The sequence below is a fragment of the Rhinolophus hipposideros genome (assembly GCF_964194185.1).
Source record: "Rhinolophus hipposideros genome assembly, chromosome: 4".
Classification (NCBI taxonomy): domain Eukaryota; kingdom Metazoa; phylum Chordata; class Mammalia; order Chiroptera; family Rhinolophidae; genus Rhinolophus; species Rhinolophus hipposideros.
In genome coordinates this window covers 4,481,111-4,508,147 of record NC_138050.1, presented here as the reverse complement: position 1 = coordinate 4,508,147, position 27,037 = coordinate 4,481,111, and the positions used below count along the sequence as shown (strand labels likewise).

The 27,037-nt window shown below is 41.8% G+C and overlaps 1 protein-coding gene across 1 annotated transcript; it reads left to right on the top strand.

The window, feature by feature from the left end:
• Window positions 1–1,475: 1,475 nt before the first annotated feature.
• Window positions 1,476–27,037, top strand: TEX26 (testis expressed 26; the record flags this gene model as incomplete). The annotated part of the gene is made up of 7 exons (XM_081046293.1): window positions 1,476–1,536; window positions 6,625–6,706; window positions 11,812–11,965; window positions 13,322–13,475; window positions 18,133–18,309; window positions 19,967–20,128; window positions 26,976–27,037. The coding sequence occupies 7 exons, from the start codon at window positions 1,476–1,478 to the stop codon at window positions 27,035–27,037; spliced, it is 852 nt and encodes a 283-aa protein (XP_080902419.1).

Below are 27,037 nucleotides of genomic sequence, written 5' to 3'. Positions count from 1 at the left end.
CAGACCCGTTTTTCTTTACAGATAAAGAAACGGGGGCTCGGAGAAGTTTCTGCTTCACCACAAGGACCCGCAGGCAGAAAGTACAAGGAGCTCTTGATTCAGTGTAAACCCCGCCATTCACAGCTTATCCAAGAGGAGACAAACCTAAGATATTAATAAGATTTCACTTTTAAAATTCTATGTACTCACTGCTCTATTTTAAAAATATAGTTCTCTTAAATTATACTATGCTAATTAGCTCTCCAATTTCCAGACAGTAATCTGTTATTGAGTGTTACTTTCTTAATTTAGACGCTTGTTACAAAATCCTAATTTAGGCTCATTCCTTTTAATAACATCGACAGAAGTCTATGCCTTCTAAAGTGTTCTGCCATTCACTGCTGTAAAATTTGAGAGTCTAAAATGTGTTCTATTTATTCCATTACATGAATAAGACTCAAATCTCAGAAAATTCTAGTTCCGATCCTCATTTTAAAGAAATTCCTTGCATATACACGTGGAATCCTTACTTTGATAAACTTCGTAGTGTCATTTGGGAATCCTCCGTCTGTTCCCCTTCCCTGCTCCCCTAAGGTCTTATGTTAAAATAATCCCTTTAAGGATAAGGATGGCTGAAAATTACTTTCTAAACATGCTGCCAGCAAGTTTCTACTGCGAGCCACTTGACATCCTCTCTTTCTAAGTGGGTAATAGCTATGCCCTAACCTAGAGGCATTCAGTATTACTAAGCACCTAGATTGTGTCAAATTACAAGGTCTTGCCAAGAATCTGAAGACAAAGGACCTTCCAGATTCTGGTAAAACTAGCATACGTGGAGGTGAGAGACAGAGTTTCCTAGTGGGAACAGAAGAACAATTAAATCTACAATCACAAAACACGATGGTTGGTGCTGGAACTGTCTTGGTGAAAAGGAAAAGAGTCACAAACATGGCTGCCCACTCCTGTGCTGGAGTACACTTTTCACCCTTCTGCTGTCTCCTAATTCCTGGGCTGGGATGACCAGTCTGGTAGCAGGAAACTATCTCGGGAAATCCGGTTCTGGTTCTATCAGATTACTTGGGACTTTTGTCCTCTTGGTTGGTTCCTACTTACTGCAGAGATCAGTGACAACTTTGCCCTCATTCGCTTAAGCTGAAAGTTACCACTAGATGAGAATTTGAAGTGGAAAACCTTCCATCAACTCGCCTGTTCTTCCCCTCCCCAAATACACAAGACAATCCCAGGAAAGCTCCTTGTAAACTACATAAACACATGAAGGCAAGGCACCCATGTACTAGAAGCACATCTTCTTGCTTTCCGCACCTGGTCGGTCCCCCAGCAGGCCGGGTTAAGTCCCCTGTGCCGCCCACGAGTTCGCTAGGCCAAGCCTCGAGAACCGACCTGCGTCTCCATGGCGACGCGTCACAAAGCAGTGGCGCACCCGCAGCACCCAGTCCAGCTGGGGCAAGGCGCCCTGACTGCATGTTGAGACAAGAATGGCACAGCCTGGGCTCAAGGTCATGTGCCCCTCTCAATGCGGCCACAAGATGCGGCCAAGTAAGCCTGAGGTCGCCGCCAGCCACCAGGGTCGGGAGGGTGACTTCCGGGAGGTGGGGTAGCCAGAGCGAAGTCGGCTTGGGTCTTTAAGGGTGTCTGCCTCTCCCTTACAGCGGAATTCGGTTTAAGGCGAGGCTGGGAGTTAGGGAGAAAGAGAGCCCGTTCAGGACCTTGCCCCTTTCCAGCCCCATCGTCATTCTTTTCTGCCAACACGCTGGCAAACCGCTCAGGTGCTTTTAAACACTCCCAAGAAATGCTTGGCTGGGAGGGGACAGGAAAAAGGAGGGACAAGTGCCTTTTCAGAAGAACAAAGACAAAGGGAAGAGAGGTGGGGAAGCTCTGAAGCCTGCCGGCCCAGCAGGAGTCCTGATCCCTGGGAAACAGCTCAGAACTTGAGGAAGTGCGGAATGGAGGGACAGGGTCCCGAGAGGATCCACAGTGTCCCCTCCCCTAGCTGTGGCAGAGGCTGGGATCAGCCTTCAGCTGTCCCCTCTAACCTTGGCTGATTTTCCTTTCAGTGATTTTGTATTTAACAGGCGCAGTGCCTGAAGTACTAATTTGCATGCAAATGCAGCAGCTTTACTAACTCAGCTTTTGGTGTCAGTGGAGGGAGAAGCACTGGCCGTGAAGCAGTGGCCTGGTTACTGCGTGCTCAGCTGCAGCCTGGCCTTGCTCATGGCGGTAATACCGCTTGCAGCCTTCTAGCGGGGTAATTGTGGTTCCACGGTGGCTACAGAGCAACCGGGATGGTTCCACTGCAAATTCCCTAGAACTGTAGTCCCACAAGAATGAGGGAAATGTGTTTTCCATTCCATTGACTCTTTGTAAATTAAGGATAGAAAATGAAAATACTTAATGAGTATTAAAGCTATGTGGAAAGCCCAGTTTCTATACAGTGGCCGGGCAAAGGGCAGAGAGAGGGTCTTTCCCAGGGGAACCCCCCCCCCCAACACACACACCTTTTGGGTCTCCTTTGCTCTTTCCAGTCATCCTGTTTCATTCACGGTCTCCTCTCCCCGTCTTTGTCTGGAAATGGTGGGATCGCCAGGATTTATCCTCCTGGGTTTCTATTCTCTGTGTGAGTGGCCACCCCTGTCACAGGGCTTCAGGTTTATGTAATGGTGCCAATGGCTCTCCGGTCTTTAACTGTTGTCCACCAGATCCACCTGGAATCACAGAAGGGCCTCAAACTCAGCATGCGCAGAATCACCCTCCTTTCCTCTCAGACTCTGGGACCTCAGTTAGGAGGGTCCCAGCTGCTCTGAGTAGAAGGGGAGGCAGCTTCATTGACACCCCAGTTTGATTGATTCTGCTCCAAAGTTCCCTTCTCCTTCCCTTCTTCAAAGTTTGCCTCTTCACGTCCCTTGTGGGGCTTCTCCTAGCCACTCTGCGCTACTCCACTCCGCTGTCCCTTCCAGAAGTGGTGCCCTCCAAGCAGTGGCCTGATGTGTCACTACCCAGGTTTGTCCCCAAACAGGAAGAGGCTTATGGTGACTGCTATGGGCTAACTGCTACTGAACTACCATGTTTCCCCAAAAATAAGACCTAGCCGGACCATCAACTGTAATGTATCTTTTGGAGCAAAAATTAACATAAAACCCAGTATTATATTATATTATATTATATTATATTATATTATATTAAGATCCAGTGTTATATTATAGTAAAATAAGACCAGTTTTTGCTCCAAAAGATGCATTAAAGCTGATGGTCTGGTTAGGTCTTATTTTTGGGGAAACACAGTATTACTATATGCTGGGCTCTTAAGTGTTATATCACTTCTAAGGACTGCCATGAACTCCCACAAACTGGTGGCTTACAACAACAGAAATGTATTCTCTCACATTCTGAAGGCTGGAAGCCCCAAACAGAGAAGTCGGTGGACTACAGTCCCTCTGGTGGCTCCAGGGGACAATCGTCCTTACCTTGTCCAGCCTCTGGGGACTGTTGGCTTCCTTCTGAGCTTCCAATCAGGTTAAATGACGGCTTCTTTGAAAAGCAGCACCATTTCACAATTTCTTCCCACTCACTCGTCCATGCTTGAAATTCTCTGAATTGAGGACATTTAATTCTGCTGTAGGAATAAAATGCTTTCAAGCATAAAGTGACGCCCACTAAACCAGGAGTCTCAAAGGATAATGTCACTTCTCATAGAATGAGATCAGAGAGTGGATATCAGGAGTCTGTGTGAGCAGAAGTGTGTGACGTGTGGGGCTAAGGCTTTATTTAGTTAGAATGGGGAAGCTGCCAGGTGTGAAGACCAGCATGAAGACACCAGGTAGATACTAACAGATGAGCAGACCCAGGGCCTGTTCAATTAAATACAAGCCCTGGTTGGGAGATGATCAATGATAAGAAGTACACCGGTGGTAAAATCTAAATGCTTGGTCAGTGCTCCACGTGCTCGGCAGTGGCATACAGATTTTAAGAATATTTGGAAATTGAAAATGTATTGAAGAAAGATACTTGACAGCCATTGTACGAGGTCTGACAGTTAAGTTCGTGAACTTGCCCCCGTGAGCTCACATTGGCAGCACTGTACAAACAGCTCGGTAAGGTCTCATAAGCTTGGTATATCAGTGTCTCACAGCTGTGTTCGTGTCGACGTGTGGTGGTGTCCTGCTGAGTGGCGTTCATTATTGTTGTTGCATGTTTTTGTGTGCCATCGCAAGAATGTCAGAGCTTGAATTAGAGCAACAAACAAACATTAAATTTCTTGTTAAACGTGGCAAGAGTGGACATGAAATCAGGAACATTTTAGTCCAAGTTTATGCGGATAATGCTATGAAGAAAACAGCAGTGTACAAACGGATTAAACGTTTTTCTGAGTGGAGTGTACACATCATTGATGAAGAGAGGTCAGGGCGGCCAGTAACCAGCAGAACTGATGAAAACAGTGCAAAACTTTGTCAAATTCTGCATTTAAATTGTTGGCTGACTGTGAGAAGCAGAGCAGAGCAAGTAAACATCGATAGAGTAACAGTTAGGAAAATCTTAACTGAAAATCTTGGCCTGAGAAAGGTTTGTGCAAAAATGGTCCCAAAGGAGCTCACCAATGAACAAAAGCAAAGGAGAGTTGAAGTTTGCCAAGACCTTTTAGAGAGGCAAGATGATGTTTTGGGCCATGTTATCACTGATAATGAAACATGGGTGTACCCATACGACCCTGAAACAAAGCGTCAAAGTTCACAATGGAAGTCAGCCAATTCTCCATGACCAAAAAAGTTCCTTCAGTCCAAATCAAGAGTCAAAACAATGCTGCTAACCGTTTTTTGGTATCAGAGGGATTATTCATTATGAATTTGTGCCAACTGGATAGGTTGTGAAGTTTACTATTTGGAAGTGCTGAAAAAGCTGTATGAAAAAGTTAGACGAAAATGACCTGAACTTTTCGACAACAATTCATGGCTCTTGCATCACGACAATGCACCAGCTCACACGGCACTGTCTGTGAGGGAGTTTTTAGCCAGTAAACAAATAATTGCATTGAAACATCCTCCCTACTCACCTGATCTGGCCCCCAATGACTTCTTTCTTTACCTGAAGATAAAGGAAATATTGAAAGGAAGACATTTTGATGGCATTCAGGACATTAAGAGTAATACGACGATGATAGCTGTGATGGCCATTCCAGAAAAAGAGTTCCAAAATAGCTTTGAAGGGTGGACTAGGCGCTGGTGTCAGTGCATAGCTTCCCAAGGGGAGTACTTCAGAGGTGACCATAGTGATGTTCAGCAATGAGGTGTGTAGCCTTTTTCTAGGATGAGTTCATGAACTTAATTGGCAGACCTTGTATTTAGGATGCATGAATGAGAGCAAACACAGGCAAGGACGTGTGACTATAGTGCTCTACAGGTGAGGTGATGGACCCCGGGCAGTGGTTTGTTCCAACATTAAAGATCCCATTTCAACTCAAGTTCTAGTGAAATGTAAAAGGCAACAGGTAACTGCCCAGATGTGAAGAATTAGAGAAGGACTGAATTAAATTTAAAATATGTACTCCCAAGAAATGTGATGGACTTTGATGACAATGGGGGTTGGGGCACATAAATTCTGTTGCTGCCTATGGTCACTGTCCAGTCCTCATCCTCCTGGCCCCAGCCAGCAGTAGGTGCCATAAGCAAGGCCTCCCTCCTCGTGGAAACACTTTCTTCCTCTGGCTTTCAGGACATCACACACTCCCTGTCTTCCTCTCTCACTGACCCTCTTCTCAGCTCCTTCCCTGGCTCCTCCTGTCTCCCCAACCTCTTGTCCATGAGCCCCAGGCTTCATCTCTTCTATCTCTGCTCCCTCCCTTGTTTACCTCACCCACTCTCAGAGCCTTAAACAACATCTATACTGCAGAATCTTGCACAGTCATTACAAAGAATGAATTAGAGCTACCCCAGATCAGTTGGGGGTGCTTCCTGTTCAACACTGTTAAATGACAGAGAGCAGAAACGGACACTGTGTAATATGAGCCCATTTTTGTAAAACAGAATGGTGAGAAGTAAAACCCCATATGTCTATGTATTTATATGTATATATATAAATCTGTGTATGATTACATCAGCAGGTATAAAAGTCTGGAAAGAAACAGGCACACCTGTTAACATGGGCTACCTGGGAGGAGGGATGGAAGGAGGGTGATGATGAACAGGGAGAAGAAGGAGCAAGGGGAAGGGATTCAGGATGAAACCTGACATGTAAACTCCGAGCCCCTTCGTTCACAGTCATTTCGTGTGTTTACAGGTATGTTTCATACATGCAAAATCACTCACTAAATCAGAAATAATGAGTGTCTTAAGACGGTTGAATTTCAAATAAACTTTCTGCTTTATATTTTTACATATTGCTTGAACTCCTTAAAAAAGCATATTGAATTCTCAGGAAAAACAGTACGCCTAGTTTTATTTAAGAGGAAACTCAGATAATTAAGTTGAGCTTCCCCTCTTAAGTAGAGGCTACAAGTTGACCTTTATTCTGTTAGACTCAAAATTACCATCGAAAATGCTTTTCTCCTGCAAAATCATTTTAATTATTAAAACAACATTTGATCAGAATATGCTAGTTTGACCCACTTAAAACTGTTTATTGTACTTTGAACAGGTGATACCCTCTGGGACTCCTACGCCACCACAGTGAAGACTGCGTTCACCCCTAAGACGGGAGCAGTGCCTGCTTTAACTCGGTTCGTCTCTACTTGAGTCAGACTGACAAACACACTTGAATTTGTTCATTTGTATCCTAGCATTCAGAATTCAAAACAAATAGAGTAACCAGAGAAGGCTTATGAAAAATGCACTCAGACCTATCGAATGCACTGTTCTCTAAGCATCAAAGAGCGTGCCCCTCACCACCAACAGTGTGAAAACTGAGTAAACGGACCCATGGATTCTTCATCACATTACTGTGTAACATGGTTTACGATAGAGCCAATAAATAGGTTAATAGCATTGTGCCACCTGAACATTGAGTATGAATTGAATCCATTACCAGATACATAGTAGGCAGGCAATGCCAGTTGAATGAATGGATGAATGACCAGTTGTTAGCACTTTTGTCAACACTATGAGTCTTGGAAGCTGGTAGATAGGCCACAGTCCCCTCACCTTTACCTTCACTGCTTTACTTTTTGCTTCCTAAAGCAACATTGGCTTTCAACATCTCCAGTTCCACCTGAAGTGTGGGTGGCAGGAACTTATGTCTGTCTCTAAGCTCATTGGTGGGTGAGTGAGAGTGGGGTAAGGAAAGCCCCGGCATGTTTCAGGCCATCAGTGGTCGGTGGGAAATCAGCCGGGAGAATTTTCCCTTGCCTGTGTCTCCTCTGAATTGTTTCCAATAAAGAGGGTCTTCTCACCTTAAAAGTTCAAGTTATTTTGAAGTCAGATGGAGTATTGGCAAGACCATGGCTGTGGAGTCAGAGAGAAATGGGTTCTAACCTCTGCTCTCTGCTCTAATCTCTCTTACTTCTGCTACGTTTCCCCAGACAATCAGCTCTAATAGATCTTTTGGAGCAAAAATTAATATAAGACCCAATCTTATTTTACTATAATATAAGACTCAGTCTTCATAATATAATATAATATAATATAATATAATATAATATAATATAATATAATACTCGGTCTAATATTCAAAGGATGCATTAGAGTGGATGGTCTGGCTAGGTCTTCTTTTCGGGGAAACACAGTACCTTTGGCAAGTAACAAGCCATCTGTGGCTCATTTTTAAGGTTGGTCCTTGTTCTAAGGACAGAATGAAAGCACCAGGACAGTGAGGAGTGCGAAGACGTTACCCAGACATTTTTCAGTCATTTCCCCAGCATAAGATATGACAGACTTCCCCAAGTGCAGGACTGCCAGACCCCTGACTTGTAAGTTATTGGCTTGCCCTCTGAGTCACATTATATTCCTTAAGTGGGAGATTTATCATCTGACAGTGATGATTCCACCAGCTTCCCAGACAGTAACAGTTGTCTGAAGAAGAAATGTGAGCTGAATGCCAAAAACAAATGGGTACCATCGAAAGTCTAAATCAGTGAAGTCTCAAATTCACATATTTAAGTTCCCAGAAAAATTTTCATCATAAATTTAAATAGTTGCAAAAGATAAAACTTCTAGCCCATCCTAAATATTGACATTTAAAAACAAAACTGTTCAGTCATTTCTTCGACTATAACCAGTGGGTAATCTTAACACCTTAGCAAATTAATGCATGCTGTGATCCTTTTTCAAAATACACAAACAAGCTCTTCTTTAATAGATAATTTTTATTTCATTCCTTTTCCTTTTTGAACCCTTATTCCCTCTCTACTTCCTCCATAGAATTTTACCTTCCTGTAACATATTTTGTGTTTGAAAGCAACTTATTGACCACTCCATTATACTTCTTGGCAACTATTTTAGTATATTAATTGAAAGTAATTTTTAAGCATGTTATGCGACCCTAAGTATTGAGCTGTCACAATTATTTTTAGTACACAATTGCTCAAAGCAATCAATACAGTACAAATGTTGATAATTACTAACTGCAAAAAGTAAACATTTTGGAACTGCATCTTAATGAGATAAATGGGGCTGTATTGTTTTAAATTAGTTTATGAATCCAGTTTTGAGTGTTACTATTTTTCGAATGAGACCGGATTCAGCATTAATATTTTTCTGCTCCTTTTAAATTTTTTTTTAAGTTTGTAGATGCTAATATTGGGAAGCCTTGTTCACATAATAAGTAGAAGTGAATGAAAGGAGTTTTAGAGGAGCATTTTCATTCAGTACTCTGAACTCTGTGTGAGTTATATGCCAAAAATCACAAAGTGATTTTTAATGATTGATTGGCTGACACCTCGGTTGGGTACTTGTTCAATTTTATTGAAAGCAAATAATTAGATGATTTGTCATCCAGTTATTGAGTTATTTGCTGTCTCATTTTCGGAGAAGCATACCGAAAAAGGTATGTCTTAATAAATGGCTATAAATTACATCTGTTACTTTCTCACTTGGAAGAAACTTGTTTAATATTATATACTCAAAAAGGACTTAGAAAATGGGAGCATTAGTTTCAATAAATGTTTCCCAATGTAATCTTTTTTTATAAAAAGCTTTTATTATCACATACTTGAAACATATTTTTATCAAAATCTCAGAGCTAAATATTTAACATATAATTTATACCTTGTTTACCTAGTTCTTAAAAATCAGTCCTTGTTTTCAAACCAACAAGCAAAATTAGGTTTACTTACTATCAAAATAAAACCTGACTACATTTCCAGTTCAAATAAATGCTATTGTATGTTTTGAGGAATATTATGAAAACTGATAAATTGTGGAATTGAATGCATATTTTAGAGAAGGTAATTAAAAGCAGATGGGGAAGTGTTAAATTCAGGTCTAATATGACTAATTATATTCAAGTAATAAAAATAATGCAATGAAATGTATACCTAAGTATTTTCATTATCTGTTAAGTGAGGAATATGATAAGAAAAATGTGATGTTCCTTCATTAAATATGTTCTCATGTGTGTAGAACTTTGGTGCTTGACTTTTGGGAATAATTAAATAATAATATATAATAATCAGAAACAATTTTATTGATTTCTTTAGACACCAAGTCAAACATTTATGATGTATTTAATGAAGGAGAAAGTTATACATGGTGAAAATTAATGGTCTGGCCAGCACAATATACTGTCACGTATTGTTAATATTTTACAACGTAAAATAGAGGGAAGACTGGCTGTATTGGGATAAATATTTCGTAATAAGATTGGGTTAAAAAGCAAGATATAAATACCTTGTTGACTGATGAATACACAATCTGAGAAACATCACAATATGTTTACATACCAGTTTTACCCAGTGAATCTTTAAAAATTTGGCCGCTTGGGAAAAGATTCCAGTTACATTGCAGAGAACCAGCGTCACCGTCCTGTGCTGCTCCATCTGCTCATAGATGTTTTCTTTCCAGCTAAGGACATATTTTAGAGATTTTTAAAAAGCTGAAAAAATGCTTACCTTTAAATATGTGGGGGGAAAGAGTCATTTTAAACATTCTGTATTCTCTGTCCTTCTCTCAGAGGCTTCTCCCTAGAGAGGGATAACATGTTATAATTGTTAGGAGATGGAAAAGTGTCACCGGTGTTACTCTCCACCATGCCACCACAGTGTAGCTAAATTCAGAATAATCTGCCCAGGCCATAATATCCTGGTTATAGAGCCACCTTTCACCCCCTGGGAAATACGAGTGAGACCTAGGATGGAAAGGGTGAGCCCTAGGCAAGCACTGCCCTGGGATTTGGATGGCCAGGGGGCTGCCCTAAATGTAGCCCAAAGTTTCCCTCCACTGAGCACGTCTCACGGTTGGAGGCTCACACCCTGAGATGCGAGAGGTGTAATGCTCCTTAGTAAGACCCCATGGTAGCGTGGGGAAGGGAGAAAGTGCTATGGGAAAGAAAGGACCGCAGCTACGCAGGTTTACTCTCAGGCAGGTACCTGTTAGGAAAGAGTAGGCTCAGAAATGGAGAGTTGAAAGTCAAGTCCTTTAAAGCTATTTGTGCCGTTCCCTTGGAGACTTTTCGTGTACCTGTGGTCACTTCCGTTGGATTTAAAACTATGGTCCTACTTGATCCCCATGCATCTGGACGACAAGTAAAACAGTCCATCATCCAGATGTATCCACTTTCCAGATGTTTGGTTTCTTACAGACATAACCTGAATCTAACCCAGCCCTCTTTTTCAAAAAAAGTCAATGTGAAATATTTTAGATATACACAATGAATCTCCAGCTAGCACCAAGCTTCAGTAATCAAGAACACATGGACACTTTTATGTATACCTTCCACCCAGCCTTGCCACTGGATAATGTTGAAGCAATTTCCAGGCATTATATATCGTTTCAATTCTAAATATTTTTATATGTATCTCTAAAAGATGAGGACTCTTAAAATACATAACAGTACCATGATCTCACCTAAAACAATCCATAATATCAAATATAGCCAATCAGCAATCTTTTCTCCAATTGTCTCATAATTTAAGCAAAACAGCAATTGGATTGAAATTGATTCTATTTGGTTATTATGTTTCTTACGTCAATTAATCGACAGGTTCCCCCCTTTTTTTCTGAGAATATCTTTGTTAAAGAAATAGATCATTGTTCTGGATTTTTCTGATTTCATCCCCAACATGTCGTTCAAAATATTCCCCATTTCATGTATTTCCTGAGATTCCAAAAACTTCATCAGATTCGGTTGGGTACTTGGGCAAAAATGTTTAATGGGCAGTGGTGTGTATGTCCAGCCAGACCACATACACCTAGTGATCTCTCTTTCTGAGCTGTGACTAGAAACCAAATCATTGCCTACATGCATTGTTTCATCGGGGACTTGCAAACCTGTGATATGCTAATTCTTATATTTCTTCCTTTTATTAACTGAAATAGTTTTATAGAGAGAAACTTTTCTTCACCAACTATATGGTTACACTAAAGTACTGTTTATACAGGAGAGTACACAGCTCTTTAAATACTTTAAAAAATGAATTTAAAAATTACCGAATTTCAGATTTTTGTCTATTTAAATTTCATTTTTGACCTCCCATATTTTTGTGAAGATCCATTTTAAGGTACAGGATTGTTTCTTTTCAGGGAAATCTGGAAATTAAATGATTTCTAGCATCAAGTCTTAAGCTAGCCAATCCTTAAAAAAAAATGTAACGAGTAAAATTATTGACCTGTGTACTGTTGTGAGACTTAGCATTTAATCCTTTACTCAGATTTCCACTATCTTTTCTTGTAGTCCAAAAAGTATGAGACGATTAGGATACACTTATTCACTGAGTGATCCTATCCTCAATCAGACACAGTACAATGATGAGTACACCTGGAAATCATATTCTGAGAAAGAGTTCATCAAAGCCAGAACCCCAAGAGCAACTGGGAGCCCCAGTCAAGTAAGACAATATCTACATATCTGTTGAATTTAATATTGTATCAATAATTTATAATGAGAGTTTGAATATATCCCAAAGATCCTTCGCCATCTACAATTACGGTTCTTCTAAGATTATTTTTGCCCACCTTCTCACATGTGCTTCTAACTATTTCTCCCTATCCCCTCCATTTTAAAAGATTTTTAATTGAAATGAAATTCACATAGAGAAATTGTAAGAGAAAAAGGGGATGGAGAGGGAAACTGAAGATCCTAAGAGACTTGACAAGACAAATTTGGGAGAGTGAGTAAACTTAACTATTCTGAGAAATTTTAGTGTAAAGGCAAACTGAGAAATACCTTAGTAACTGGAGGTTGAAGTAGGGTGAAGACGTTTTTGTTTGTTTGTTTTCCCCTTTCTTCCGCCTCCACCCCCACTCCAGTTCAACGCACACGGTAGCCCGCAGCAGCACTTAGCCGCACTCAGTGGCACTCAGCAGCCAACCTCCGGCTGCTCTGGGCAGCCCAGCTCCAGGAAGAGCTGTTGTTGGGTGTTAGCTGTAGAGGGCGCAGCTCACTGGCCCATGTGGGAATCGAATGGGCGACCTCAGCGTTAGGAGCACAGCGCTCCAACCACCTGAGCCACTGGGCGGGCCCTGTTTGTTTGTTTTTAAGAGAGGAGAAATAAAGGCAGCTTGGATACTGATGGCAACCACCCCAGAAAGGGAGAAACGGAAGTTGTAAGAAAGAAGTGAGAATTGTTCAGGTGATATGTGGAGGAGATTAAAGGCAAGGGACCCCTGTATACTAGGTGGAGTAGGCCCCGCTGGGCCGCTGTATGGTGGGCTAAGGATTTCAATTTTCTCAGGAAAATAGGAAGCAAGAGGGAAGAGAGAAGGAAGACGGAAAGAGGTGGTGGAGGTTCCGAGTTTTATAATCGTCAGATCCCTTTGGAAGCAAAGAGGAGAGAGGGCTTGGGGGTCCGAGGTAAAGGATAGGTGTACACGTGTGGCCAGAACTACAATTCATGGGTCTTCTCTTCCTCTGGCCTGGTCTGAAGAAGCTGGATGGAGGCACAGCTCTTGGCACAACAATCACATTTTTTTTCATCAACAGGAATAGTCAAAATGAAAAAGTGCTGTGTTACAGCTGGGTAAACTGGTGGCTCCTGTTGACAGGCTCCTGTATACACAGCATCTGTAGGGTGGTGCCTGGATGTAATGGACTCTAAAGAATGTGTACACACATTCATGCATGCACACACACACGCACAAACATGCTCACACATGTGCACACACATGCATGCACGCCCACGCATTCTTCATTCCATTAGGTGAACCCCCGTGGAGTTTCTTGAAAGTTGTGTTCCTATTGACAGGCCGTCTTCCACTGGACGCTACCTCCAGGTCACTCAACACCAGTGAAGAGCTACCTCCCTTGGAAAATCGCTGCTTCGATGGACGAGGTCAGGAAGGCCGTGTCTAGTCAGTTTATTTCCCGTACTAGGAGAGACTTTGTGGACACAGCCAAAGGTAAGCGTGTTCGTTTCTCTCCTCCCCCCGCTAACGTGCTAGGCACTGGAGTCCCTGGGGTGGCTTTCCTCAAGGATCTCACAGTGTAGACGTGGCAAAGGCAATTTACCAACAGAAGTGGTCAAGTGTAAAAGGTGCACGCTGTGAAAAACAGGCTGCCGTGGACGCACACGGTAGGACATCGAGCCGAACATGGGAATGGCGATCAGGAAAGGCTTCTTGGGCCTGAAGAACAAGAACCAATAGCCAGGTGAAGATGAAGCGATAGAGTCAAACAGGCTGTTTCCAATTCCTAACAGCTTGGTTTTATTTTTAAAAATTAAAACTTTGATTAAAGTAGTGCATGCATACACTTAAATACAGTATTCTACAGCATTTAAGGGGAGGTACTCACATCTGATTGGAAACGACACAGAGATGGGGCTTGTTAGCTGGTGCTTGACTTAGGTGGTGAGCTCCCTTTTTGTTAGGAAACCCCCAAATACCAGTGTTTGTTGATCAGTTTTTTCAGAGGTAAATGTAAGGCTTACGGCAAGATAATGAGGCTAAGAGAGTCAGGCAGGTTGAGAAAGGTGAGTGCTTTATTCTGCGTTCCCGGGCGAGGTTCACTGGTCCCCAGCCGGGCGGTGAAGTCGCGCCCGGGGCAGAGGAGGGAGGCATACATGCGATTTTTGGGGTGGGGGTTGGCTGAGTGAGGTGGCAGATGAGCAGACCCCCCACCCCCAGCGCAGATCAGGCGTGAGCAACTGCATCCAGAGGTGTTTATCTCACCAGAAATCTGCTGCCTCTTTGGGGAAACACCAGGAGCCCCAGTTTCTGTCATGCTAGGAGGGGTCTGACTTGACTTCTGGCCACTTTGACCGTGCCCATAGCTGACATAACAGTAAACACGTGGCTGTTGGCATTCTGAGAGCAGGGCAGGGGAAGGGACTGAGCAGACTCCTGTTGAATCCCTTTTCTCCAGTCCAGCACCTCACTACACTCTCCTACTATACCTGCTTTTTTTTTTTTTTTTTTAATAGATGGTGTCCCACCATCTATACCTGCTTTCGTTCAATTTTGTGCTGAATACGTCTCTGGTCCGGAAGTGTATGGAATCAAAAGACCTTCAAATTGCAGATACACATTAAGGGTCATGGAAAAACATTTGAACTGTCAGCATTCTTCAAAGACGTCTTTGAGGTTCCAATCAGTTGTTTCAGCATGCGCAAATTACCATGTCCCTATGCGTAGGTAAACACCCAAGACCTGTCAAGAGGCCCTCCTAAATCTCCTACCGCCATCTGCTACTCTCCCTCCCCACAGCCACTGCCTTGGTTCAGGCTGCCATCCCTTGGATGACCTCTAATCGGACTCCCCTTTCTGGGTTTGTCTCCTCTGATCCACTGTCCGTCCATACAATAGCCATAGTGAGCTTCCAGATGTGCAAAGTGACATCACCTTCTAGCTGAAACCCTCCAGGGACTGCCATTGTCCTCAGAGTGCTGTAGATTCTGGTCCTTGGCCTCTGCTCCAGCATTCCCCCTTGCCAGCCCTGCACTAAGGGACTGACTGCCCACCATCTGCCAGGCTCACCGTGCCCCCGGCAGCCTCACGCCTTGGCACACACTGCCTCCTCCCTAGGAATGCCTCTCCCCTTCTTCTTTGAGCCCATGTCTGTCCATAATTTAAGTCTAAATGTAAGCTTCACTCCTCTCCTGGGAGTCTTCTCGGATCCCCCACGTTTGGATGGGTAGCCCGCCCTTATGGTTTTATAGATCCTTTTCTTCACCTCTCCTGCAGCATTTATCACACTATATTGCAATTATCTTCTTTTGTGTCTGTCTCTCTAAGGCTTTAAGCTTTGGAAGCCCAGGGACCATATCTTACCTAGGTATCCTCATTACTGTGTTAAGGCGAATGGGTGAGAACTACTAAAAGGTGCCTGTTTTCTCACTCAGACTTGGAGGACTCTGCTTGGGTGATTTAGAACAGCAGATAAAGACAACAGATCTGGTTCTCACATGGCTATAGATTATGTGCCAAGGGTCCTAGTGGTTTTGGCTGTCCTTGCTGAGATTTACTTTTGGATTAAGCCTTTCAGCAGATGCCATACCTAATCTTCAATGGGCCAGTTTCTCTCGTTGGGCTGTAAGTATATGTCATATATGTAGTATATGTCACCGTTATCAAGTAGAAAAACATTAGTGGGACCTGAGCTCCTGAGGTGCAGAGATGAATTCCTGGAGGAGCCCAGGCCTTGGAACTGGGAGGTGTGATTAGCATTGGGCCAGGCAAGCTCTGAGTCTGTCCAAACGTCAGTACACCTGTGGGGACTTCAGGTGTCGGGGGGGGGCCCTTTCTGGGTCTTCTCTCTGACAAAGGAACTCACTAATATGAATTTTTATAAAAACAATAAAAGCATTAGTTGGGAACAACTAAGAACTAAGTGTTATTTTAAGCATATATCACATAGACGATCACTAGAGTGTGGTTCAGATTAATTGCTAATCCATAGCAATTATGTTCTAATATTTTTCTTTTGTTCACTCATTAATTTAGTAAATATTTAATGAGTTTCATTACTGTGGTTAATACTAACGATCAATGAAGAATATGATTTCATCTTTATCTTCACAGAAACTCTGAGTAAGTCTAGGCCCCGATTAATGTCTTTTCTGGGTCTTCATCTCCAGGTGCTCTACTTCTATGCTGGTCTGTCCTGGTCCACATGCTTCCAGATGCTTCCCAACACTGGCTCCTAACTTACCTCCCCTGCTTCACCCTCAGCTGCTTCTCCCGCCCTGCGTACCTCACGCTCCCACCAACTAGACTACATTCCATGAACACACCCTTTGCTCGTGTTGCCCCTTCATCAAAGCATGACTTCTGCTGGGTCAGCCCTCCAAGTCCTGTCTTCCTTCCCTTCTCTTAACAGAGCTCATCACACTCTCTCTGGGCTCCTTATTCAAGGCTCTGAGTCAGTGATTCTTAAGCAGATGAGAAGCTTATTCTATCAACATAAGTGCCATAAGTGCCGGGTCCCACTTCTAGAGATTTTCAATGTCTGGGATGAGGTTCTGGTGGTATGATTTGGAAAAACCATCCCAGGTAATTCTGTTGGATTATCTCCATGTGAAAACCACAGTTTCAAGTGTTATGGTTGCAAGACATCACATTCCATATGCGTTTGTCCTGTATGTACCTTTCTAATCACACTCATTGGAGGTTGGCTTAAGGTAGACAATGACCTAATTGTCTTTGTCCTTGGCATAGGACACATATAGAAACTGAACACATTTACTTTTGAGTTCGAGCTCTCAAGAAAAGGGATGGGCATATGCATTTAGTATTTCAACTAGCTTTGCTCCTGTAAAACTATTAGTAATTTACAAAAATCAAATGAAGGATGGCGCTTACTAGGAACAATGTCAGATGATTTTCCAAACTATCTTAAAGAGTGTCCTGATTTTGAGCCCTAGATTTTCCTCCTCTCTATAACCTTGTCTTCTCCTTGGGCAGTTTATGGGTTCATTAGGAGGGCCATCGAGTACCTACGTCCTCTCTTCCTGAGTCATCTAAATTAAGAGCATGCTGATCTAGACAGAGATCATTTTTTTAAAAATCAATAATAAAACACTCTTGGATGCCAGCAGATGACATCACATATTGTTTTACATACAATGTACATTTAAATTTACTTTGAAAAGACCTATTGAAAAACTCATTAGGAGCAAGAATTGAGTTTAGTGTCAGTAGTAATTGGCATTGTTTGGACATTGCTCATGAAATCCATGTCTTTAACATCTTTATCCTGAATAACGTTGGGACTGTACAATGTGCCTCTGAACGAATACTTTGTAGCAAGAATTAAGGGTGAACTCATTCTAAGTGAGATGACTTGTGCCTCTCTCTTCTGTGATCTGGTAGTGCTTATGGGACCTGGAGTTCTGTCAGTGCTCAATAGATATTTAATGGTTATAGATTTAATGACAGTTTTTAGCAGAGTTTTTTCAAAGAAATAATAGTGCTATTGTCTACTAATGACCACGTTGCCTAACCCTTCGTCAGTAAGGGATAAGCGTTGCGTGGTTCTTTTCCAGGTAACAGGGGTGATGTGCACTGGACCCACGTAGGGTTGCCAATCACAGCAAATAAAAATACGGGATGCCCAGTTAAGTCTGAGTAACTATATGTAGTAGATAAATAATGAGTACTTATGCAATCTCACACTAAAAAATTATTCATTGTTGATCTGAGATTCAAATTTAACTGGCGTCCTAGGTCTTACACGGCAACCCTAGCTCTCTCTAAAATCTCTCTCTCTGCTCCCCACCCGGGTCTCAGGGATGAGGCAGGCCTTTTGGAGTGAGGAATACCTTCTGTGTCCACAGAGCAAAACAAAGGAGCACTCCTAACGGACATACCATATATTCTTTAGAATCTCCTTCTAATGATGCGAACATATCCTTCTTATGCCTGATAAAGCAGAAAATTACTTTCTGGTTGACATATCCATAAAAAGTACATCGACCATACCTCTAAATACAAAAAGAGCTGGTTTTTGTGTGATAAATTGGAAACTAGTGCCAGAAGCAAAATGGAATGAAAGTATGATGCTATTTAGAAATAGCTTACAAAGAGCAATTGTTTCCTTCTGTCTCTACCCCCACCCCAGCTCAGAAGACTAAGCAAAGGTCTCAGATGGATGTGGAACGGGAAGAGTTACTTCCGCACCCTGCAGACACTGAATTTCGACGGAATTACCAAGTGCCAGCTAAAATTCCTGAGCTTCAAGATTTTAGTTTCAAATATGGATGCTACTCAAGCTTACCAATCGCTTCTCAAGGTCTAGGTAAGTACACCTGTAGCTTTTAAAGCACCTTCGTAGATTCTGTCCCCTTGGTCCAACATTCCTCTGGATCTTGATAAGAGTCATGGAGAATGCCAGAGATCCCTGCGTGGAATTAAAACTACACCTCCATGGCATCTACCCTCAAACTCAGGGAGTGAGCATCTCAGAAGAGAACTGAGTGCTTATGCTGAGAAACCCTCTGCCTGCGAGGGACAGGTATTAGGATTGGCGTCGCCCCCCCCCCCCCGCCTTATAAAATGAAAGGGAGGATGCAGTTGCTATACACTAACAAGGAAAGAGACCAGGTGTCAATTATCCACTGAAAGTTTATCCACAAGCACACCCTTCAAGCATCTTCAGATTTAGCACCCATTCTATTTGAGTCTTTTTTTTTGTTTGATTTGTTTTTTGTTTTGTGTTTTGTGATCCAGATTGCTACTGTTTTCAACAGAAAACAGTAAAAAAGTTTTTAAAAGTTCCATGACCCAGCCACCTTCATGCTACTGGTTAAGAGGAGAACTGGGTATCAGTCTGAGGGAGCGATTTATTCCTGGCATGGAGTTGGGATCCAGTAGTACTTTAGGTGGAAATCACAGAATAGAAGCTTAGCATTTTGGGATTAGGAGGTAGCCAAGAAGTTACTTAGTCTAGACCTCATGTCACGTGCGAGTCACCTCTATACCATCCTTGACAAGGGGTGATATCCTCCTTGCTCAGACTCTTCAGAAGGCTGCCAACCCCCAAGGCAGTGCCTTCATTCTTAAATAGTTCAACTGTTTGAAAGTTCTTCATTGCTAGAATCTTCCTTGCTCAAGTTGTAACATGGCTTCTCTTCTTCCCACAGAGGTTAACCAGTATAAATCTGTTACTCTACGAAAACCTTAGTCCACGCCTTCTAAGTCCTCTCCACTTAGAGCATTTCTAGACCCTACAAACACGCTTCTCAGGGTGTATCAATCCCCTCACCACCCTGGTCCCTCCGTCTGGCCAATGGTCCCTTTAAAGGAGACGCCTGGAACTGAATGTATTTAAGGTGTCCTTAAGGTTCACAACGATTGGACGAGTCGTGGAAATTGGACGAGTGCTCAAGTCGTTTTTGTTGTTTTTTTATGATGATTCCCCAGCTGTCAGGACCACGTTAAATGAACAACATTCTGAATCAACTCTAAGCGTTTTGGTTCTGCCGGAACCTCACGCCTCCATTAGTCTGACTGTGTAATGATGTTAACCGTAGCTATCATCCTTCCTCCAATCTGCTCATCTTACGACGCCTGGGTCCCTGAGGGAGGCCGCTGAGTGTGTCAGTCCACATCTGCCCAGGAGATGGTATGAAAAGGAAACAGCTTGTATGCCGGCATTTGTTTATAACACAGAGGGCGAGGGCTCGCGTCCTGACATGCTGACTAAGGGACAACTTCCTTTCTGAAAACAGTGATCAGACTCAACCTTCTGGCCATCGTGACCAGTCCCTCCTGGTCCAGTGCTGATTCCCTGCGCCCTGCACAGCCCAAGTCACGCACACAGCACCTCCCTTCCCGAGACCATTAGGGTGCTGAGTGTGCACCAGGTAGGGCTCAGGGCCGTGCTCAGCAAACAAGGGCAGGAGTCCTTTGCTCAGCGACAGCCCCCCATTCTGTCCTTTCTTGTGGCCCCCTAGTTCCTGCTGTGCTGTCCAGCCAACTGAGGAATCAGGAATGCACAAAGAAGCAGACCACGTACCAGAGCGATTACGGGCCAGCCTACCTGGATTTCTTAGCGATCTTGAAGTCATTTACGCCCTCTCAAGTCACAGAGTACCTACAAAGTGCTTCCTATAAAGGTAGGACTAGGCCTTGAGTTACCAGGTAATGAGTTCACAGGTCATGCCACATTGCCGTATGCCAAATAGAAAGTGTCCCAACTGCCAGCCACTGAAGTTCAATGTTCCCGAAAACTAGTGCCTCCAAAAAATCCATAGTTTTTGTGAAACCTTAACTCACTGACAATAAATCTTTCTTAAAAGACACCCCAGTGACTAAGTCCCCATTTACTAAAAATGAAATGCAGCTTTTCACTCTTTTCTGATCTTGCTTGTTTGCAGTTGAATTGTTCCAGGGTGACTTTTTCTCACAGTTAATGGACTTCTCCAGTGGCTATTTGTACTATTGCATAGTTTTGTTTTATTTGGTGTAATCTTTATTTCCTGGTTAGTGGCACTTCTTCATGACAGGCTTGTTAGGGTACACGAGAATCTTCATGTATCATATCCTCAAAAAGAGCAGTGCCATTCCCAGGATTGTGTCGGTTCCCTCCATGTAACAAGGTCTTACCCCAGGTTGGGGCTTAGTGATGGGAGTCGTGCTTGGGGGCATCTCAGAGGCACTGGTCAGCCTGAGCACGTGTGAAGTGTCAACTCAGAGAATCAGAGCTGGAGGAGAGGAAACTGAACTCTTCCAACAGCCACCTCTCGTTGCCTCGTGTCAGTGATCACACCCCCATCACGCCTCACTTTTGAGCTCATGCCCCAGTGCAGACATATATATTTATATAAAGTATATCCACACATGACTAAGCTGATGTATTATGTACACTATGAAACGTGCAAAATGCGGAAGAAGGAAGTAAAAAGCAAACATAATAAAGCTTGCTGTGCTCTAGGCTGCAGGGGAGATCACTGCCTAGTTCTGTGTCTCATGGTCCGGCTTAAGCTCAGAACTTCACCATCTACTCAGTAACCCCCCCACTGCAATCTGTCTGCTCTCTCTCTCGAACCCCAACCTGTCCTTGACCTGTCCTGAGCCATGGTCAGAAGAGCTCCTCTGGAATCCTTTTTTATACTTGAACCTCCTGCCCCACACAAGACTGACAAGGGAGTGTGCTTGTGTGTGTGTGTGTGTGTGTGTGTGTGTGTGTGCTGGTGTGTGTGCCAGTGTGTGTGAGCGTGCACGTATCTGTGCATACATGTTCATGCCTGTACGTGAGTGTGTGCACATGTGCGCACACATATTCCTATGTGTGCATATGTGTGTGCCTGTGTGTATACATGTGTGTTTGCCTGTGTGTGTATCTGTGTGTGCCTCTGTGTGTGCCGGTCTGTGTGTACGTGCTTGAATATTGGGTCCCAAGGACATACCAGCAGCAGATGTCTTGCCTCATTCTAAGGCAGAAACTGAAGTCTGTATTTCCCAATTGGAGCTTCATTCCTCTTTCTTAAAATTAAATTTATTGGAGTGACATTGGTTAATAAATTTTATAAATTATTGACTTTCTGTATTTATACTTGAGGAAATTGAAATAGATGTCTGTAGCGACCATTCTGTTTTCAAAATTGTTTTAATGCTCGAGTGATTCAGACCACCCTTTGGACCTCTGTTATGTAATGGGAAAGACATTCATCTCCCCACTTATTACCTCCCCCACCCCCAAAAAGATAAAATTATCTGAAATCTGCTTTACAGAATTTTTCAGCTATGATTTCCTCCCTATCTCTTCCTCCAATGACAACTCCCACGACTATGACTATTCAAAGAATATTTCCTCTCAGGGTATAATTCAGTGTGGTTAAGGATGCATGTACGTTAAACTGAAGGGTAACCACTCAAAACAAATCCAGAACTGAAATACATACAGTAATAAAAGAAGAAACAGAGGGAAACATCATACAATACCACCACACAGAAATAACAGACAACAACAAAAAGGCAAAGAAACAATGGAGACACAGCCTTACCAGAAAACTAAAGATAGAATGACAGGAAATCCTCACGTATCAATAATCACCCTAAATGTAAATGGACTGAACTCACCAATAAAAAGGCACAGAGTAGCAGATTGGATCAAAAAACTAAACCCAACTATATGCTGTCTCCAAGAGACACATCTCAGCTACAAGAGCAAGCATAGACTCAAAGTGAAAGGGTGGAAATTGACACTCCAAGCAAGTACCCAGAGAAAATCAGGTGTAGCCATAATGATTTCAGATGAAACAGACTTCAGGGTGAAAAAGATAACAAGAGACAAAGATGGACATTTCATAATGGTAAAGGGGACTATACAACAATAAGACATAAAAGTCATCGATATTTATGCCCCCAATCAGGGAGCACCGAAATATACCAAGCAATTACTAACAGAACTAAAGGGAGAAATTGACCAAAACACAATTATACTAGGGGACTTAAATACATCATTGACAGCTATGGATAGATCATCCAAACACAAAATAAACAACGAAATAGCAGCCCTAAGTGACGCATTAGATAAAATGGACATCATTGACATATATAGAGCACTTCATCCTAAAACATCAGACTATACATTCTTTTCGAGTGTACATGGAACATTCTCAAGGATAGACCATATATTGGGACATAAAATGAGCCTGAGCAAATTTAAGAAGACTGAAATCATACCAAGCATATTCTCTGACCACAAGGTTTTGAAATTGGATATCAACTGCAAAAAGAAAGCAGGAAAAAACACAAATACATGGAGATTAAACAACATACTTTTAAAGAACGACTGGGTCAAAGAAGAAATTAGAGGAGAGATCCAAAGATACATAGAAACAAATGACAATGAAAATACATCCTACCAAAATCTTTGGGATGCAGCGAAAGCAGTTTTAAGAGGGAAATTTATATCATTACAGGCCTATCTCAAGAAACAAGAAAAATCCCAAATAAATAACCTCATGTTACACCTTAAAGAACTAGAAAAAGAAGAACAAGTGAAACCCAAGGTCAGCAGAAGAAAGGAAATAACAAAAAGCAGAGCACAACTAAATGAAATAGAGAACAAAAATACAATAGAAAAAATTAATGTGACAAAGAGCTGGTTCTTTGAAAAGATTAACAAAATCGACAAACCCTTGGCTAGACTCACTAAGATAAAAAGAGAGAAGACACTAATTAACAAAATCAGAGATGAAAAAGGGGAAGTTATTATGGACACCACAGAAATACAAAGGATCATGCAAGAATACTATGAAAGACTATATTCAATAACCAAATTCAATAACCTAGAAGAAATGGACAAGTTCTTAGAAACATATAGCCTTCCAAGGCTGACCATGAAGAACTGGAAAATCTAAACAGGCCGATCACCAGTAACGAAATTGAATCAGTCATCCAAAACCTTCCCAAAAGCAAAAGTCCTGGACCAGATGGCTTCACTAGTGAATTCTACCAAACCTTCAAACAGGATCTAATACCAATCCTGCTCAAACTCTTCCAAAAAATTAAAGAAGAGACAGTACTCCCTAACTCATTTTATGAAGTCAACATTACCCTGATACCAAAACCTGGTAAGGACAACACAAAAAAAGAAAACTACAGACCAATATCTCTGATGAATACTGATGCAAAAATCCTAAACAAAATTCTAGCAAATCGAATACAACAATGCATTAAAAAGATTATTCATCATGACCAAGTGGGGTTCATCCCTGGGGCACAAGGATGGTTCAACATCTGCAAATCCATCAATGTGATACATAATATAAACAAAGGACAAAAATCATATGATTATATCAATTGATGCAGAAAGAGCATTTGACAAGATACAACATCCATTTATGATTAAAACACTTAATCAAATAGGTATAGAAGGAAAATATCTTAACATAATAAAGACCATATATGACAAGCCCTCAGCCAACCTCATAATTAATGGTGAAAACCTGAAGCCCTTTGCTCTATGTTCAGGAACATGACAGGGCTGTCCCCTATCACCTCTGCTTTTCAACATAGTGTTGAAAGTCCTTGCCAGAGCAATCAGGCAAGAGAAAAAAATAAAAGGCATCCAAATTGGGAATGAAGAAGTTAAATTGTCACTCTTTGCAGATGACATGATGCTATATATAGAAAACCCTAAAGACTCCACCAAAAAGCTGTTAGAAACAATCAATGAATACAGTAAAGTTGCTGGCTACAAAATCAACGTACAAAAGTCCATTGCATTCCTATATACTAACAATGAAATCTCAGAAAAAGAAATACAAAAAACAACTCCCTTTGCAATTGCAGCAAAAAGAATAAAATACCTAGGAATAAATTTAACCAAGGATGTGAATGACCTTTATACTGAAAACTATAAGACATTTTTGAAAGAAATTGAAGAAGACACAAAGAAATGGAAAGATATTCCATGCTCATGGATTGGAAGAATCAACATAGTTAAAATGGCCATATTACCCAAAGCAATATACAGATTTAATGCAATCCCCATCAAAATCCCAATGGCATTTTTTAAAGAAATAGAACAAAAAATCATCAGATTTGTTTGGAACCACAAAAGATCCCAAATAGCCAAAGCAATCTTAAGAAAAAAGAACAATGCTGGAGGCATCACACTGCCTGACTTTAGCTTCTACTACAGGGCTACAATAATCAAAACAGCATGATATTGGCAGAAAAATAGACACATAGACCAATGGAGTACAATTGAGAACCCAGAAATAAAACCACATAAATATGGACAGATAATTTTTGACAAAGAAGCCAAAAACATACAATGGAGGAAAGACAGCCTCTTCAATAAATGGTGCTGGGAGAATTGGATAGCCACGTGCAAAAGAATGAAACTGGACTGCTATCTGTCACCATGTACCAAAATTAATTCAAAATGGATCAAAGACTTAAGCATAAGACCTGGCACAATAAACTGCATAGAAGAAAACATAGGTACTAAACTTATGGACCTTGGGTTCAAAGAGCATTTAATGAATTAGATTCCAAAGGCAATGGAAGTAAAAGCTAAAATAAACGAATGGGACTTATGAAACTTAATAGCTTCTGCACAGCAAAAGAAACCATCGACAAAATAAAGAGACAACCAACTGAATGGGAGAAGATTTTTGCAAACAGTGCCTCCGATAAGGGGCTAATATCCAAAATATACAATGAACTCAATGAACGACCTGAAGAGACATTTCTCCAAAGAGGACATACAAATGGCAAATAGACATATGAAAAAATGCTCAACATCACTAATCATCAGAGAAGTGCAAATAAAAACCACAATGAGATATCACCTCACCCCAGTCAGAATGGCTATCATCAACAAGACAAATATTAACAAGTGTTGGAGAGGCTGTGGAGAAAAAGGAACCCTCATACACTGTTGGTGGGAATGCAGACTGGTGCAGCTGCTATGGAAGGCAGTGTGGAGGTTCCTCAAAAAATTACAAATAGAATTACCATATGACCCAGCAATCCCTCTCCTGGGTATCTACCCAAAACATCTGAAAACATTTATCCATAAAGACATGTGTGCTCCAGTGTTCATTGCAGCTTTGTTTACGGTGGCCAAGACATGGAAACAACCAAAATGTCCTTCGATAGATGAATGGATAAAGAAGTTGTGGTATATATACACAATGGAATACTATTCGGCATTAAGGAAAGATGATATAGGAACACTTGTGACAACATGGATGGATCTTGAGAGTATAATGTTAAGCGGAATAAGTCAGACAGAAAAAGCAGAGAACCCTATGATTTCACTGATATGTGGTATATAAACCAAAACAACAAAAGAACTAGACAAACAAATGAGAAACAAAATCTCATAGACACAGACAATAGTTTAGTGGTTACCAGAGGGTAAGGGGGATGGGGGTGGGAGATGAGGGTAATCGGGATCAAATGTATGGTGATGGAAGGAGAACTGACTCTGGGTGGTGAACACACAGTGGGATTTATAGATGATGTATGCAGAATTGTACAACTGAAATCTATGTAATTTCACTGACAATTGTCACCCCAATAAATTTTTTTTAAAAAGTGCTACTTAAAAAAAAAAGAATGCAGGTATTCACTCAAGCAGCTTCATTGATCGAATACCTTTAATGCTCACTTGATCTTCTCAGGGAACTCTGTGTCAGGGCTGGGAGACAAAGCATAGTCAGAAGCCATAAGTTCTGTAACTGAAGTACTCTTTGGGTCCATTAGCCTATGAGGGGTAATCTCAGCCCTGTGGGTTGCGGTGGGTTAGGGAAGGCTGCTCACAGGAGACCTCCTTTAAGTGTCAAGGATAAATCAGCCAGAACCAGACAAGATTCCTTCATTTTTCAGCCCAGCCAATGGAGGCCAGGGAGTTGAAGGGCCTTGCCATTGTCGGTTATTGCTCAAAAACAGCAAAGCCTACCAACATCTGTGGGCAGAAAAGCAGCCATGGCTTCAATGGAACTTTGTAAATAATAGTTTCTATTATTTGTTGGTCACTCTGTGTTACTGTGTGCTCAATAAAAAAAGGTCTTTACGGACCAGGCACCGTCTTGGTGCCTCACACATAGCTTTCCTAATCCATTCCCACACTTGGGCAAGGTGAGCACCACTACCTATATTCAAAGATAAGGAAATGAAGAAATGGGGAGGCCTGTTGACTTGCTAAGACTTGTGAGCGCAGAACTGAAACCTAAGTCTGTTTCATTCCAAAATCCATGCTGTTTCCATGAAGCCTTACTGATCCCTATTAAGCTATAACTATTAAGTTTGCTGTTTTTAACCAGTAGTTAACCAGTAGCCTTTTTAGCTATTAGACATAATACCTTTCGATTGTTTTGGTCTCATCAAATTTGTATATAGAGTACTATTATCAGGTATTTGCCTCCTTTCTAGAATTTCTCTATTTAGCAATGAAATAATTAAATGGAATTTTTCATCCTGTTTTCTTCAAATTTTCAGACAGACAAATTCTTGATCGCTTTATTCGCTCTTACTGTGATGTTGACAAAGGGATGGAATGA